Raw genomic sequence first — 18201 nt, 5'->3', positions numbered from 1 at the left:
CACAATATCAATAAAACTTATTTGCCAAACTACAGGAAGATAGAATCATTGTTGAATATTTTATTATTACTTTTTAAAACGTTACTATAGATAGACTGCTTAAAATCTTTACAAAAAGTGAATTGTAAGCCTGTAACAGTGAAACAAGCACTAAAAGATATGTTAAATTCTCCCAGTCTTTTGTAGATTAAGACAGGGCAAACCCTTCAAGCCCTGGTTTAAAACCATTAATATTCCAATTATTCCATGCATATTTCTAGGTTTAATAGACAACAATTTCCAGTCTAAGTAATGTTTGCTTAGTCATAAAAAATGAAACCACTTTCTTGTTTCGGAACAATCTCATTTTTAATATAAAGATCTCTTTGTGTAAGCTGTGCTAGAAGAAGCTAGGAAACAGCTCATCTCAATAAATTTTTTATAATTATATGATGCCTTTAGAGTCCATGTTCCATAAGCTCAAGTTATTGCCTTGGTTAGTGCTGCCATTTACGTGATCTCTAATTAGTACAAAATATACATTTAGTACAAAATATACATTTTTTACTAAATTGGCTAAGACCCGGGAGAAGCATTATTAAATAGAGACCTTTTAGCATTTATAAAAATCCTCTAGGATTTAAAAGAATTCTAGGTCCATTCTCTAGGTTCCTTAAGATAAAGACTTCTTTCAGTTGTACTGGCATTTCTAGTAATTTATTAGAGCTTTTTAGAAAGGCAAATGAAACACTGATTTACTTTGAAGGAGAGAGAGGAAACAGACAATTCACACACTTAACATTTACTCAGTGGTCAGTCTCTTCATGACAGTAACCACTGAATAACTTGAACACAGGGAAGGGTTATTCATTAACTAATTCTAGCACTCCTAGTCTCATATGAGTGTTTTTGTGTTTCATACCATCTTCTTAGGCTGCATATTTTATAATGCTACAAATTTATTAAACAAATAGGGCTTATGAAACTTGCTAGTCTGTTTATAATAATTTTTGAAAGGGAAATACTCTGTGCATGATAAAGTTGAGAATGCTGAGGAGAGTTGAAAAATGTAATGAGTTTTTACAACCACTTTTAAGACAAAATGTTCCTATTCTTCTGTGGAAAAGAAAAAAGTTCAGACTTTTCAGCCAGTTAATTTGAAAAATTGGGACCTATTACTCATGTTTGAAAGCAAACTCAAGACATACTTTTACTTTATTCCCTGTGTCACTGCCTCTACGACTGTCAAAGAATTTCTTAATATAATCTGTGCAATTAAACCAGGTTTTAAAATTTTTAATTTTGCAGTCTTAATACCCTTGAGTCAGGGTGCAGAATAGTGTAGATCCAATGCTATTTTGGCAGTTTTTTGTGTCATAGAACAGAGATTTTGTTTAGAATACTTGGCTGGAGTTTTGATAGTTGTACAAATTGATATGCATGCTTACAGCAGCCAGCCAAAACTGTGATGTTATTGCAGCATTAATTCATAGTAGATCCCTACGAGAGCTCAACTTAGGGTATAAGCTGAGATGAGCTCTTAGCTACCCAACTGGATCCTAAGGGTAAGTGGCAAATTAAAGATTCATTATTCATTTTAATTGAAGAAGATTATCAGTGTTTTAGGAAGCACACTTCAAAGTTCTTCAGTTCCCTGTGCAAAAGAAGGGATTGCTGAGAAAAAAACTGGAGTCTCTCCTGAGAAAAGAGACAAATGAAAGAACTAAGGAGCCTCTAGGAAGCAAACACTGCCAAGTACTGTTGATAATTTCTACTTAACAGGCACATTTTACAGTTGGTGAATGTTGTGTGGAGTCCATGGATTGCATCCATCCCCACCAGCATTGTACTTGACCTCAAGTTGGAGTTTTTTCTCAGTATTGTAGTTGGAGATTTCTAAATATTGCAAGGAAATGCATGAAAAAGGCAGGACTGACTTATCAGCTGGCAATAGACCCCTGTGGGTCTGTGCTATGCTGATTTTGTTTGTTACTATTAGGTTGCAGTGTTGAGTTTTCTCTATGTATTTTGGATTTCAGCAATTCCTACACTGCTGATGCAATAAATGTTTGAGCAAATGTAATCTTTGGAGACTGCCTTTTGTGAGGTGACTGCTGAAATCTAAAATAAAAAATATAATGGGGGGTGAGGGGGAAGAGGAATCAAAACCAAAACATAACAAAACCAAGAACGAACAAATAAAGAGCCCAGGAGAGTAGCCAAATCTGGAAACAGAAAGGGTCATTTATTGTTCTGGAAGTGGTGAGATGTAGTCCTAAGTTCATGCAAGAGGTATATAGAGCTTTTGCAGTCTTTCTGTCTGCCCAATCCTTCTGTCAGGGCTGTCCAATGCTTCCTTAGCTACTGGCCCACTCCTATGAAAGGAAGCAGCAGTCTCAGACACTTGGGTTCCTACAGCTTTTGAAGAGGAAACTACTTAAGAGGCAAAGGAGACAGACAACCTCAGGGAAAGGCAGAAACAGCAACCAGTCCCATGTTCACCCCAAAAGGTGGTGGCTGCTGACCAATCAAACTGACCAGACCACACATTCATGGTACCTATTACCCACCCAGACACTGGAGATGAAAGGCCATTTCTTTTGCTGAAATGGCACTGTTCTCTTTATGATCCTCCTCAGCTTCCTGATATACAATTTTCAATTTTCAGCTTCTTCCGGACATCTACTACTATGCATTAGACTTTTTTTTTTTTTTTTTTTACTACTGCATCACAAAATCCCAATTAAATTATCTCCCCATTCATCTGACACCTTTCAGGTCCTCACTAGCAGTACCCCAGCTGCTGCGACAAGACAGGCAGAACTGCCCCAGCCATGGGAAGCAGGGGCCAGCCTGACCACTTAGGTCATGGCTCTCCAGCCATGCCAACCAACACGATCTAGGTTTCCTCGTCACCCCTAAGAACAGAGTCTCTACAACTAGAATAGTGGGCAATTGTAGAAAGCCAGACAAGTATATACAGGACAGGAATGAGGTTCAACAAGACCAAGTCCTGAGTCTTGCGCTTTGGCCACAACCACATGCAGCGCTACAGGCTACGGACAGAAGGCTGAACATGAGCCAGCATGTGCCCAGGTGGCCAAGGCGGCCAATGGCATCCTGGCCTGGATCAGGAACAGTGTGGCCAGCAGGACTAGGGAAGTGATTCTTCCTCTGTACTTGGCATGGAGGCCACACCTCCAGTATCATGTCCAGTTCTGGGCCCATCAGTTCAGGAAGGATATTGAGGTGCTGGAGCAGGTCCAGAGAAGCGCAATGAAGCTGGTGAAGGGTCTGGAGCACAAGTCCTATGAGGAGAGGCTGAGGGAGCTGGGGTTGTTTAGCCTGGAGAGGAGAAGGCTCAGAGGAGACCTTATCGCTCTCTACAACTACCTGAGAGTGTAGCCAGGTGGGTATCAGTCTCTTCTCCCAAGCAACCAGCAATAGAACAAGACGGTACAGTCTAAAGCTACACCATGGGAAGTTTAGGTTACACATTAGGAAGAAGTTCTTTATAGAAATACACGGGCTGCCCAGGGAGGTGGTGAAGTCATTGTCCCTGGAGGTATTTAAGAAGAGACTGGATGTGGCACTTACTGCCGTGGTGTAGTTGACAAGGTGGTGTTAGGTCAAAGGTTGGACTTAGTGATCTCAGAGGTGTATTACAACCTAGGTGATTCTGTGATTCTGTGGTTATTCCATGATGCGTTTTGTTTGAGTGTTTCTGATTTTTCAAGACCTCATATTGGTTACAACTACTGACTGTTTCCTTGATTGAGTAAGTTTTCTGGTTTATCTCTCTGGAAGCAAATACTTTTCTTCTAGATTTTATTTTTAATGAAGCATAGCATTTGTACAAAAAGTACCTGCTTTCTAAGAAAAATTTCAAGGTACCAATGCTAAGAAATCTTCAAATTTAGAGCCAATCTACCTAATGCAAATGCTTTCATGTCCTGAAAGCATTTGCCAGTGTATGCCAGAGTTTGAACACTGGGAGCATTATTTTCTGTGGACCATGTTTCCCAGAAAGAGTTAATCTGCCAGGATGTAGTGTGACTTTCAGATTCCCTGTTATCATTTAATATCAAGTGATCATGATGAATGGTAGGAGATTTAGCCCTAATGTAATAAATGTAGGCAAAAGGGGAGGAGTAAAGCAGCTAATCAACATTGTTTTCATATTGCGTCAGATAAGCTTTACAAATTCTGCAATTTACAGGCTACAGTTATTATAATGTTAGTGGTGTACTGTCATGCAGGCTCAGGAATTCTTTCCTTTGGAATTACTAATTTTCACTCAATAGTTGCAGGAGTTGGTGCCTAGAAAATAAAATGTTGCTGACTTTGATTCTCACACTTCTGTGGTCAGAATCATCTCCTTTGTTTTCCTTTTCATACAGCAAACCTTGCAAGTCTACTTTAGCTTATGTAAGATGGAAGCTGACAGCATTTCAAGGAGCAATGCTGTTCATATTGAGGTCACAAAAATGGAATTGCCTTTTGTAGTCCTTGCAGCCCGTCCAAACAGGATTGCTAGTTGTGTACATGCATTTTCCCAGTGAAAGGGAACCTTTGAAATCTCTGGCCTAAGATTTTTGAAAGCAAAATAAACTAAAAGTCAAGAGTGATATGTGAAGTAACTGTAGTAGACTCTTCTAGCCTGGAAAAGAGGTCACACATAGATGTTGATTATCAACCCAGCAGGGTACCTTCACAGGCTTGAGGCCACAGCCTCTGCATCCAGGCAGTATCTCTCCTCCCACTGTGTGTAGATGTTTGCTTGCTTTCTTCATTGTCCATTTCTTTCTAGTTCCACTAAAAAAATTAATCTGTTGAAGTCAGTGGTCAGCAACTTTCAGAGCTGCTAGGTCTCACAGAAACTTATCATATGTTGGGTACAGCACAGTACCTGTGACAGGACAGGTTTACATTACATGTCAGTACATTATTCCCAGTGGTTTAGGAATGTCGTTCTGCATGGGATTTTCCAAGATGTGTACTTCATTGGCAAAACAATGCTAAAATCTGGAAATGTGAGAAAAAAAAGACAGCTCTGGTCTGTGAAACCCTTTGAGAGTGATGTTCTTGGCTCTGCCTGCTTTGGATCTTCTGTTGCTGGACCATCTGAGAAGCCAAGACAAGCTTATACTTCTTTTACTTTTTGAATCATGCCAGCTCTGCCACCAAGTGTATGCTGTATTTGCATAAAGCTCCTTCCAGAGACTTCAGCATGGAGTGTAAGCAAGCAGGCTCCTCTGCTACTTATGCTGAATGAGCAGTTCCCTCCTCCTCTCAGACCCAGTGTACCCTTTCCATCACACACTCAACATTGTTTAGCCTGTGTCACAAGAGTTTCAAGTCTGTCTTGCACCTGATTCCTCTTTGTATGTCAACATTCAGAGCTGCTGCTTGCTGCGATTGCCCCAGGCCTTTGCACATCTAATTGGGTTTTAATGTCAGATCAACATAAGCACAAGTACATAAGGAAAAGATGTATAGGGGTAAACACAGAATGCCATTCTACAAAACCCTGAAGAGTTTCTGAACTCTTCGTTCTTAAGGTAAATACATAAATGGTGGGAAAAGGAATGGAGCTGAGGAGCTTTGCAGTAATGGAGACCTTCTAATAAAGTATATTTTGAAGTCAGTGAAATCAAAAGGTCTTGTTTTCAAATTATTGGCATAGGTCACCTTATCTGATTCAAAATCTGTCTATGCAATAATATGAAATTATGTGAGACATTTACTGTAAGCATTTTCTCTATGCCAAGAGTGTGAATAGCTTGACAAATTGTAGCTTGTGTAACAAATTTTGAAGCTAGGAGAGCTGGGCTTAGAAGCACAAGAGAGAAGAAGACCAGACAGTGGCTGCAGAGAGCAAAAATCCGTCACCCTTGAGACTGCAGAATTGTAATGCAAGTTGAAATCATGCTCCTGCGCTGTTTTTTTAGATACAAGGCCTAAATGTTCCTCTGACCATATCTCAGTTCTCTCCAGTTAAATCCTTCCAGGAACATAATTGACAAAAAAATATAGCTTGAGTTGAACTTCTGCAATGGGGTTTACAGTAGCTAAGGATGTTTCCAAAAAGATAATGTAATTAAAACTGTAAATAGAACAATCTGGGGGCAATGTTCTGAACTTTGATCTTCTAAAAAAGGTAGGTTTTGCTTGCTTTTCTTGGTTAAAGATCCTGTAAAAAATTTGTTTAAAATCATCATCCCTTTATTCCAAGATGCCCATTTATCTCTAAGATTTTTATTATGAAATGCAACAGTTTATTATCGTGGGTTAAGAGTTGCATTCAACCTTCCATAAAAGAACAGTGGGTAGGTCACTGTACTTACTAATATACGCTCTTGGTTGTCTTTATGCCTGAGCCAATTCTTCCATCAGGAAACCTAAATATAGTGTTGACCTTTAAAGGGATACCTGTACAGATTCAATTGAGTAGATTTTATTTTTCTATACAAATCTGCAACTCATTGATGTTTTCTTCACTGCCTTTCCACTGAGTCTCAGCTTATTAACCGTGACAGTACTACAGACATGTGTCCTTTAAATAACACTCCTATAGCAGTGTTTACAGAGAGCATATACATGTTTACATTTTTTCTTCAGCTTTCCTTCCTGCTGGCATTTTTAAATTCAGTCAATATTTGTCCAAAGAGACAGTCTTATTTTGGAACTCCAAGCTCCAGGTCCATAAACTCTGTGCAAACTGTTGAGGATGTGAACAAGTAAATGATGACATACTTAGTTCTTTCTACATCCCATGCTCAGGTCTGGCTAATGCATTGCCAGTGTCCTTTCGCTTTTTGACAAATATTTTCTGTGCAATGCCGATTCTGCCACAAGCGCTTCAGTTCACTTCTGTACCTTTGCCTTTGTTCCTTTGTTTGAAAGTTGTTTGGCTTAAGTGATGTCTTCAGGCTGAAGCACTGAGGTTTCAAAGTCACAAAAAGGAAATCATCAGTTTTCTATAACATGTTTTATCAAGACATTTCAACTTCCAGTGTTAATGAATTCATGCTGGAAGTTTTTGTGAAAATCTTTTTAAGCCACTCAAGTAGCTTAAAGGGCAAAGGTCTGCTTTAAAATACTTCTCTAAGAAGTTTACTCCTAGTTTTGGTGGGTTTCCAGGGCAGCACTGAATGCTTCCCTTTCTGCTTGCGTCTTGCATTTCGTGTTGTGAAGTAGTTTCTAAGGCTGCTATTTCAGGATAACTTTAAGGTAACTTAGTGTTGTATGTGAGATCTGTGTTCCCTATCTCTCCTTCTAAACCCCAAGATACTAGTTCTAGCTTTCACCCATTGCTAAAACCAGTCTCCATATTCTTGCTCATCAGACTAAATTAGAAAATTAACTTGAGAAGAAAGATACCTGTTTCCTGTTTCTTTATGCGTCCGCCCAAGGTAATGTAAATGTCTATGTCAGGTTTTAGCGGTCAGTCAATTTCTGTGAGACCTAGCAGCTCTGAAAGTTGCTGACCACTGACTTCAACAGATTAATTCTTTTAGAAGAACTAGAAAGAAATTGACAATGAAGAACACAAGCAAACATCTACACACAGTGGGAGGAGAGATATTGCCTTGAGGCTGTGGACTCAAGCCTGTGAAGGTACCCTGCTGAGGTGATAATCAACAGCTATGTTCTTCGTCTTCTCCAGCCTAGAAGAGTCTACCAGTTACTGCACAGGCATGAGGCAGACAAAAGTGATTGGGTAACCAAATGGCAAAAAAATGTCCAATTGACATTTATTTAAACACCTTAAAAATCGCCTTCAGAATGAAGATTCTGTATAGTTTAACAGGTATCATTTACTAGGATGATCCACTATGTACAGATCCACTGTTTATCAAGATCATTTGGCTTGGCATACTGAAACATTTTGCAATAATCATCTTCATAAATAAAAAAAATAAGAGAAAGGTAGCATTGGAAAGAAAATATTAATTCTATTAATGTGCATTTTCCAACAATTTCAATGTTTTCAACATTTTGCTGTTGCAAATCACTGTTCACTGTGTTTTATTCTCCTCTTCACAGATCGAATTGCACAGAATATCATTAAATCTCATTTGGAGACATGTCAATATACAATGGAAGAATTACATCAGCTAGCATGGCAAACCCACACATATGAAGAAATTAAGGTTTACCAGAGCAAGGTACAGTCCTGTAATATGCTTTTTCTGCTGCTTGAAATTGTTAACTGTGTAATTTATTTGGCAAGAATACACTGATGAATTTCATGTAAGTGAAAATAGGCTGCTAAATATCTCTGAGGAACTGGTTACTGAAAGCAAAGGAGTGACACTTCACAGAAAGAAGCAGCAGCTTTCCAGCATATGGACATATTTGCTAATGTTGAAGCTTATGTACAGTCATGAAATTCAGTTTTCCATTTTTGTTATAACAGATCTAAACCTTATGCAGAAATTCAGTTGACTTTATTGTGATCATGACTGGATCCGTTGTTTTAAGGATTTTAAGAAAATAAGACAATATAACTTTGTTTCCTTATAATTTTAAAAACATGTCTGCTTTTTATGTAAGTAACAAATAGCTGTCACTTACATACAATAGATAATGACAAACTGAAAATACTCCTTAAATTGAAGCTATTCAAGATTGGGTGGAAAAATCATCTCATTGCACTATATTTTTGTTCTCATTGCACTATATTTTTGTTCTGCCTCTGCGATTCTCGGGTCAAGTTCAGTCTGTTTTTCACTGATACCTCTTCAGGTGTAGTCCAGTCAACAGAAATCTCTGTGGCACTTGCACTAGTTTCATTAGCAATGGGTCTGTGGTCAGAGTTCAGTTGGCACATTAGCTGGTCAGGTAAGAGACAGGAGAGATTCCAGCTTGTTCTTTGAAATCTGAGGGTCTGGGGAGAATTAGCAGGAACAAAAGAACATCCATATATGTTTACATGTGTATGTGTGCAAGGAAAATTATTATCAAGGAATCAAATTTTTGTGTAATCCATTTCCAGATGGCAATGATATTTTAATTATATATATTACTTTAAGTTTCAACTAGCAAAAATATTCTGTTGAATAACTTAATAGCATTTTGCCACTTCTTACCTAAGTGTACTCTGGGATGGATGATTGCATTTTTTATGCTGCTATCCTGCACAAAAGCCAACATTAGAACCACATTTTAACGTGGGGCAATGCATTCTGCTCCTTTGAAGAGGAAATGCCAGAGTTCAGATGACTGGTGCAATCAGCTTGTGAAAACAGCCTTCTAATGAAAAGTGCTGAGTACATTGAGAAGCAGAGATGCTGCTAGCTCTGCCTGGGAATGGGAATGGAGTCTGGGGAGTTCCTCTGCAAGGCTAGCTGAAGAACTTAATGCGTTGATGTACTTGCTTGCTCACCACTTTGCTTTTTCATGTGTGGTTTCCCGGAAGACCAGAGAAGCTCTGTGGCAGCAGTGTGCCATTCAGATCACCCATGCTATCCAGTATGTGGTGGAGTTTGCAAAGCGCATAACAGGCTTCATGGAACTCTGCCAGAATGACCAAATTCTCCTCCTTAAGTCAGGTGGGTAAACACCGGAGGCTTGGGACTGGTTTGGCACCCATCACCCTAGAAATGTGCTCTGCTGTCTTGTTCTGCAAATCACTTTAATTTTGAAGGAGCCCTAATTTAAGTTTGAAGGGGCCCTAACAGACCCCTAACTCTCTTTCATTAACCCTTCTGTATTTTTCCACATTAGTCATGTTACTGCCTTCTAATCTCCTTCCCTCTACAGTCAGTTGTAGTTATTAAGTACATACATACACATAACCATTGCAAAAACTGCAGTCTCCAACTTGACATGTGGTGGAAGGACCCTGCAAATTGAGCTGGTCCAATCAGTCATCTGCCACCCCATGAAATCACTCAGGCCTGCCTCTATGGTCATCTCTAATCTTTTTAATGAGACTACAGAAATACCCTACAGCCTTTGCACAGGAGGGAAAATCCCTGCTGGTGCCAGTTGATTTCAGAATAAATGAGAACAGATTACAGCAGTGTGCTCCAGCCATGCTCTCTGTGGATGCCAGGTTTGCATGTGTGTGTGCATAAGGGCAAGGGGGAAAAGGCTTTCCTTACTTGTCAAGGAACTTGGTAATTTCTGTCCTCTGGAAAAATCATGACAAGATTTATCATGACTATGCAGTAACACTGCCAAACTCAGGAGGACAAAATGACATGACCAAGTGAACCACAAGAACCGCAACTGGTAATTAATTACATTTACCCTGTCATATCAGTTTCTTGCTCCCTTCAATTGTAAAAGGCAGGATACTGTGTGAGGTGGCTCATTAAAGCTTAAGTCTTCCTATTTCAAGAGAGATCTCTTCCTTAAGGCTGAAAGCCCGCGTGATTCAGTATTCTGTACACAAAAGACGGCAGCTCGGTGTGGGACTGGACTCTGATGGTGGGCACAGGTGCAAAGGGAAGTGATACAGAGACCCTGGGAACATACAGACAACCTTCTGGAAAAAGGGAGTTGTAGCACAAAAACTATTCTTTTAAATCTTGTACTAATTTTGAAAATTCTCTAGATACCGGTGCACCCCTAGGAAACTTCCTTCTTTTGACTGGCAAAGCTAACAACACAACTGCACCTTCAGGAAAAGACGTATTTGACTGTACTGTCAGAAAACACTGTTAAGCTTTAGCATATAAAGATATGCCAGGTTTTATTTTCTGTTTCGCTGTTAACACTGAGCAGGAAAGTCACGACTTCTCTCTCAAAAGCATGTTTGCAAAAGAATCCTCAGATTCAGAGTTCATTTTACATGACATTTGGATTTAGTTAAGGCATGTTTAAAATGTTTCCTTTCATTTTCCCAACTGCATATTTTGCAGTTAGGAAATAATATGCGAAGATAAAGAATAAAAAAGAAGTCTTCCTTTGGCTAATCAACAACCAGAACAACAACAACAAAAACAACAAAAGAAATCAAAAAAAATCCAACCAAACCAAAACAAGGAAAATTAAAGTAAAACCTGTTTTAGGGATGATCTTGACAGAGCTTTAACTTTTATTTTCTCTCTAAAAATGCTTTGTGATGATCTCCCTCTCCAGTCAAATTAAGGTGGGATTTTTATACAGATTCAATGAAGATGGTTTTTGGTATTAAAAAAAAAAAGGTTTAATTATCAAAAAGAAGATTCAATAAATGCCTAATTTTAAGGATAAAATGTTTCAAACTGAAATTATTTGCCCAGGTCTAAACTCAGCCTGGGGACTTAGTCCAGGCTGGGCAATTTTTTTTGCTGCAAAGGGGGAAAAAGTCAACTGAAAGAAAAGGTGGTTAGACTGGACCATAAATGACCCCTTTCTACATTCAAAGCAGACAAATATTTTTCTGCCATTCAGAGGCATATAATCAAGATGTCTTCAAAGAGTGTCTATCCCTGCTGATGACTCATGTCTTCCTAAATATCTTCTTGACATTTCCTGCACTCTGATATTAGGCAGTAATATATGGTTCCTTTGCTCTTTTTTCTGTCTGATAGGCTGCTTGGAAGTGGTTTTGGTGAGAATGTGCCGTGCCTTCAACCCACTCAACAATACTGTTCTGTTTGAAGGAAAGTATGGAGGAATGCAAATGTTTAAAGCTTTGGGTATGTTGCTCTTCTTCTTTTCAACCAGTTACATTGACCCACATAGCGAGAGATTTGTCTTTATGAAAATAGTGACCCACAATGAAAATCTCCAGTAAATGTTGAATCCCCAAGCCTCCAAATGTCTAGGCTGGAACAGAAAACGAAAAAAGGTGAGTCCACTAGCTCTTAGCAGTGATAGGTATTTTTCTCTAATAAAAAAGAGCAGCATCAGGGTTTTTTTCAAATGGATTTCTTTGCCATCTGAAGTTTTGATAAAACATGAGTTTATGGCAGGAGCCAAGCTGTTTACCTTCACTGTTCAGTTGTGCTTGATATGTCAAATCACTGCCACTAATTGTGTCCTGCAGAAGGCAACTTTAGCCCCAGCAGTGAGGTGACTAAAATGATGAACTGCTATGAAATATAGACAAGGACTTTCCTGAAGTATTGTTTTGCCTAAAACTTTTAAGTAAGTTCATTTATATTCATTTATTGAAAAAAATTACTTCATTTCTTAACATGATATTGAGTGCTACCTGAAATGTTAATAGCTAAATGGATGTGTTTTGCCCATCCAACTGATATTAACAGAAATTTATTCAGGACCGAAGTCAAAGATTTGAGATATTTCCTTCAAATGTATATATCACATTAGTATATATTTTTCTTATTGGATATCATACACAAAACACTCTTTACAAGTTTAAAGCATTTATGAATGCGTATTGGTTGATTTATTTTGGTCTTTATGATGCTTTCACAAATTTTCATAAATATTTTTACTGATAATTAGTAAAATTATATATGGGAAAATTATTTAGTGCTGGTCTTTCATACCTCTTAGATTTAATATCTATCTAGAAATAGGAATTCTTTCCACATTGGGAAAATAGTGCTCTCTTCTAAGATGTCTTTGCAATTTTTGTACTTGCCCCTAATTCTTGACAACTTTTTTGCTTCAATGTATGTTTTAGTGACATTTTCAGGTTTGGTGGAATTTTAATAGTTAATGAAAGGCAGACATTCACTCACACCTTTTTGTCACAAAAACAATCCTTTCTCATGGCAGGTTAAAGAGCTAATTTCTAGCATTGATTTTGTCCTCTTTGGTCTGCAGGCTCTGATGATCTGGTAAATGAAGCGTTTGACTTTGCAAAGAATTTATGTTCCTTACAGCTGACTGAGGAGGAGATTGCCTTGTTTTCATCTGCTGTTCTGATATCACCAGGTAATTTTTCATTCCAAACACCACAGTTTTTTTTTCCTCTTTGCCCACCTTTATTTCTACCTACTTAAATAGGTGTTTAAGCTGTATTAAGCAATGTTGAGCAATGTATTAAGCAGTGGAAGAATACCTGAATTACCCCAAATACACCTCACTGTCTCATTGTAGACCATCAGGAATTACACATATTGGAAGTAGATCCAAAGTGTGGGGTAACAGACATGGAGCAGGATTGTGTGAAAAAGCAGTGCAGGGTGATGTTCTTCCAGACCACATACAGAGAAACATGGTACTCAAGGAGATACATGTTCCTCCCGACTTTCTCAGGGAACACAAACCTCACAGCTCCGAGCAGGTTATAAGGTCCATAACTATGATGGGCTTTTTCTGTGGGAATAAGAACATGAGCAGTTAAAATCTATACGAGGTCCTGTCTGAATTAAATTCCAGGTGAGATGATGTGATTAGAGGTGCAACATGCTCTTTTTATGTCTTCATATTATAATTCTGCACAGGCAAGCATGCATTTAAGTGAGTGATGGCTGGCTGACCACAGAAAAGACTTTTGTGATTAAGTTGACTCAGAAGGTGGATCTAGCAGAAAAGCTCACGGTTTAGTGTGGGATTTTTAAGTATACCTCAGGGAATGTAGACACCCAGTTTCCTCCAAGGGTAACCTCTTGAAAGGCCTTACAAAAAACCTCACCATGTGTCTCAGTTTGAAGAAACTGGAATGTTTTGCTAAAGAGGATGAGTTATGAGATAGACCAAACTTCTCTCTCTCAGCAATTGTAAATTCAAAATTAAGGGGCTTTAATTGAGGAAGTGTGGAAAAAACCAGAAGAAATAACAACCCTTTATTAAAAGATATATGTATGTTGGCAAGAACAGTAACAGAACATAAAACAACTAGACAATAGTCCTGTATGCAGAAGTCCCCTTCAAACAAAAGAAAAAGTCGGAATACTTCTCTGTCCTTCAGCGCAGTTCCAATCCCGGCCGGCAGGGGGCGCTGTTGGATCGCTGGAGGTGCAGAGCCTGCAGTGCTGGTGTTGCCCTGCAGGGGGCGCTGTCGGGCTCTGGCGGTCACCGCGCGGGAGGGGGGTCTGGGGGGTGTCTCGGGTCGCGGGAGGAGCCGAAAAGAAGATGGGGACCCTTCCCCCAATGGAAGAAAGGGGAAAGGAAAGCAGTTCACCCCCACAGGACTCACTGTTATCTCAGATGACGGTGTCTCAAGGCTCCTCCCTTTTCTCCCGTGGGCACACAACTCTCCGATGAAAACCCAGTAGGCCCTGGCTGGACGCACAAGGCAGCGTGCGAGCCGATCAGGGCCGGTGGTCATGCCTCACCAGGACAAAAAGCCAGAAAGACCGGCTTCCAGGCCTTTTCTCCAAAAGTGCCCGGACACAGAGCCTGTCTCCATCCCTGAGAGAGAACTCCACAGTCTGTTTCCTCCCCTCCAAGCAGAGCCAGCCACCCCCTCCCAAAACTCCTCCCCTCTCCCCTCAGCCTCTGTTGGGCCATCAGTTAGGAATGTGGCCTGGCCAGCTAGGTTCTTTTGTAAGGCTAATTGACCCTTTTTTTCCATTCGGCCTCCGTCTTTCTTACAGTGGGGGGGCAGGGGGAAGAAAAATTCCCCTCTCGGATTTATCACCTATAACACCATGAATTATTTTTCCAGCTTTTTCTGCTAAAGACTTCCTCTAGGTCACTTTGCCCTTTTGCGCATCTGTGGTATAGATTATGTTAGTCAGAATTAGACTAGCACAGATGGTGTCAACACATTCATTCTCATCATTAATGACACCTACTGAAAGGACTCTTCTCCTTTTTAGTTTGACTTTGAGGAGTTCTTACCATCATCTGCTCAGAGGTGAAATAGTGGAGCTGGTGGCTCTTCATAGTGTTGGGCCAGCATATTGCAGAGATAAAACAATGACCATTTCCACCTCAAAAGTGTCCCAGCTATGTGCAGGCATGAGAGTTGCTTGTCACTATCCCCCAGATGTCCTGACTTCCTCTGGGAAAGTGGACTTGCAGTGTCCTTGTGGGTCCCTGCTTATCAGCCCTCCCTCAGTCTGAAAAGACCAAAGCTGTGAGGGTGACAGAGAGATGTGCTTGCTCCTGGAAAACATCAAGTGGACATAAAAATTCTGATTAATTTCTGCAGTTCTATATATGGCCCTCTAGTTTGCAAGCAAGAGGATACGTGCGGTATGTCCTACTCCTTTTTAAAAAAGAGAATAAAAGAAGCAAAAGTCCTTGATTCATTCAGACTGCTTATTTCTGTAGTCTGTGAGCATGTGTAACTTTAGTCATAAAACACATAGTAAGAAAGTGGTGGGCTACAGCAGCATGTACATGAGTGAAAGCAATCTCTCGTCCATAAAAAGACAGCAAATTTGGACTGAGAGTGGGAAGAAAGGGAAAATAGTCCAGATTGAACTGACATTGAAATTTGCCATTTCTTTTCTTACAAAAATGATAACAGTAAACAATAGAGAAATAAATATTTCCTTCCACACTAGATGCTCTGGTTTCTTCACAGTAAAGACTTTCATCATGGAAATATCACAGAAGTACTTGCACCAGACCTTCCATCAACTAATACAAGCTTACAAAGTTTCCTTATGGGAAGTATTCATATTCAAGTTTCTTTTCTACAGAAGTCACCACCCTGAAAGGTGATTCTTGTGCCCTTGTGTTGCGGACGCAAGTCCTTGTATAACAAGGAAAAACACCTCCTTGTGTGACGGTGAACAAAGAGGCTTTATTTCAAACTCGGCGCGGTTTTATTCCTTAACACCATGTGACTTTTCTAACCAACCAGGTTACTTATGTCGGGGCATGCTCTCTTGGGCTTTCTGCCTCAGCAGGTCCCCTGTGCCTTAGACACGCCTCCCACACCCTTGATCTCAGTGTTTGGGCAGTTTACAGAGAACAGAGTGGTTCTGTAGTGAATAAGGGACCTAAGAGCATCCACTAATAGATTTGCTAAGGTTGCAAAGCCCAGTGTCAGACCCATTTTCCATCTAATTCAGAGCACAAATCCAGATTTTCCACTTTGCGATATGTATCCACGCTGCTTGAAAGGTGATTCTTTACCTTGATTTCTGATTTCAGAAATTAAAACAACATAGGAGTCCATAAAAGTTGCAGAGGCATCTCTACTTGCAAACTTACCAGAGCAAGGTGGTAAGACGCTAACCTGGCTGCCCCCATATGCCAGTCCCTCTCCTGAAATTCTGACTTGCCATGTTCCTTCGTTCCATTTTAGTTTTTGAAAAAGCAAGTGTTATAAGCTTTCTACATTTTCTTTCCTACACTATTATCTAATGTAGTGGGCTGTGCACTCCTTAAAGATACACAAGTTCAACACTTAAAAGGAAAAGTATGTAGCTGAAGTGCTGCTTCCTTTATGAGTAGTCACTCATCTATTGACTTTTTCCTGAACTATTGTGAATATAGCTAGAGTTACTTGGGAAATTCCAGCCAAATTTGCGGATAGTAGAAATCACATTTCAGGTGGTAGAAACCACATTTTGGGAGACAAACTTAACATCCATTATAAAAGTTTTACCTAGCTCTTGTCATGAATTTAAGAACTCTTGTGCAATATACAACATGCTTCATGACAGGCGAGGGATTAAACCTATCCTCTAACTGTCTCAGTCTATTTTTAAGCTTATTTTTGTGACGGAAAGGTAAATACTTTAAGGATAGGCCTCTATGATAAATCTTTTTAGCTCTAGATTGCCACAATAGGCATTAATTTAACGCTGTTGAAAGACATGTTTTTTCAATAGCATAAATTTTGGCACCTAACCTATGAAGTCTGGATATTACTGTGTGCTTATTGTGTAGACAGTGCACGTGCTCTCAGCTAATTCTGTTTCTATGGCCACTGATGGCACAGGATCCATTGGCTGCAGCATGATTCTCTAAGCGTTGCATAAAGATTATTTTCTTTTCCTGATCATCTGTTAAGTAGCTGAGGTTGAGTTTTGTCTCTTTTCACAGTACTTGACAGTGAACACTTTTCATACACCCCTCTCCACAGAGAGTCAGACAAATGACAGAATTGTTTTCCTCCTGTGATGAAATGCTGCTTGGCTCCAGCCTGTGTGGCATCTGTGCTCATTGAAGCAGTTGACTTATATAATTTCTGTGGGTTATTTTAGTAATGGGGATTGTGTGTGAAAGAGCTATAAAAGTGAAAGGACTTTTCCCTGTACTTTTTCAATTTGCACATGAAGATTCATACCTTGTGATAAAATAAATTTTCATATTTCCTATTTGAAAGCTAAAATCTATACCCAATAATTGGTCTGGATTAAGGGAGGAAGAAACAAATTTGTAGCATGGGAAAACAGAAAGTTCAGTGGTGCTGCAAACACACTGTATTAATCATTTTGGACTGCCTTGTGGTCTGCTACTTCTCTTTCTTTGTGTTTTTTCCAGAAGTTATGACTTGTGAAAATATAGATATTAAGGACAACCTCCTGCACTTGGGCTTTGAGTTCAATAGAAACCATATGGGTTTTAAACATCTGTATCTGTAACTGTTATTCTCCCAAATAATCTTCTATTTTGTGTTGTTTAAAAGGAGAATATCTTTAAACAATGAGAAATTCGCACTTCAAGGCATTTCAACAACTCATAATTTTTTTGAATTATTAAAGAAATTCTTTTGAAGGAAGCCATTTTTTTATGTAGAATATATTTGGTCTCAAAATTTTAGCCTAGTAAATAATATTTTATTTAAATAATTGTATTCTCTTATTTTCAAAGAACTGTTTTGATCAATGTTTATTATTTGTGTATTAAGACGCTGAGACAACATACATGTTTATCACCTTGCCACTATAAAGTTAGAAGAACATTGATTGTACCAACAGAGAATAATAAAGTGGTTGGGCCATGTTTCATTTCTATTCCCATCTTTATACCTAACATCCTGTTTTAAATAAAGAGATGCAGAGCCAACATTATGTTCCTGTATGTTTTGTATATGTTAGTTAAACACTCAGGCGATCCTTTAATGTGTCAAGACACTTTGCCTCTGAAACCATGTCTTCATTACCATGCAGTCCTTCCTCATGGGAATTACGGTTGCTGTGAATGCTTGCCAGCATGGCACACAGTGTGCACCATGAGCATGCCCCACATCTGTGCATTCTTTACCTCTTGTTTTCCTTTTTCTCAGATCGAGCCTGGTTAATAGAGCCAAGGAAGGTCCAGAAGCTTCAGGAAAAGATTTACTTTGCACTTCAACATGTGATCCAGAAGAACCACCTTGATGAGGAGACACTGACAAAGGTAAGTTGTTAAAACAAAAAGCCAAACACTTCTTGATCATGACTCTTTTCTTTTTGTAGC

The 18201-nt window shown here is 39.3% G+C and overlaps 1 protein-coding gene across 3 annotated transcripts in view; it reads left to right on the top strand.

Annotated features, from left to right (window-relative positions):
* The window catches only part of RORB (RAR related orphan receptor B), a 148016-nt gene that overhangs the window by 120883 nt on the left and 8932 nt on the right, over positions 1-18201 (top strand). For all 3 annotated transcript variants that reach the window (XM_027729014.2, XM_039384837.1, XM_039384838.1), the window contains exons 5-9: positions 8029-8150; positions 9404-9536; positions 11508-11615; positions 12715-12825; positions 18029-18141. In XM_027729014.2, coding sequence (XP_027584815.1) covers positions 8029-8150; positions 9404-9536; positions 11508-11615; positions 12715-12825; positions 18029-18141 — 587 coding nt within the window. The remainder of the gene's footprint in view (positions 1-8028; positions 8151-9403; positions 9537-11507; positions 11616-12714; positions 12826-18028; positions 18142-18201) is intronic.

This window comes from Pipra filicauda, unplaced genomic scaffold (genome assembly GCF_003945595.2).
Source record: "Pipra filicauda isolate LSUMZ 115617 unplaced genomic scaffold, ASM394559v2 scaffold37_size4185640_pilon, whole genome shotgun sequence".
Taxonomy (NCBI): domain Eukaryota; kingdom Metazoa; phylum Chordata; class Aves; order Passeriformes; family Pipridae; genus Pipra; species Pipra filicauda.
Note: the sequence above shows the minus strand (reverse complement) of the source record. Positions and strands in the feature narration are given on the sequence as shown.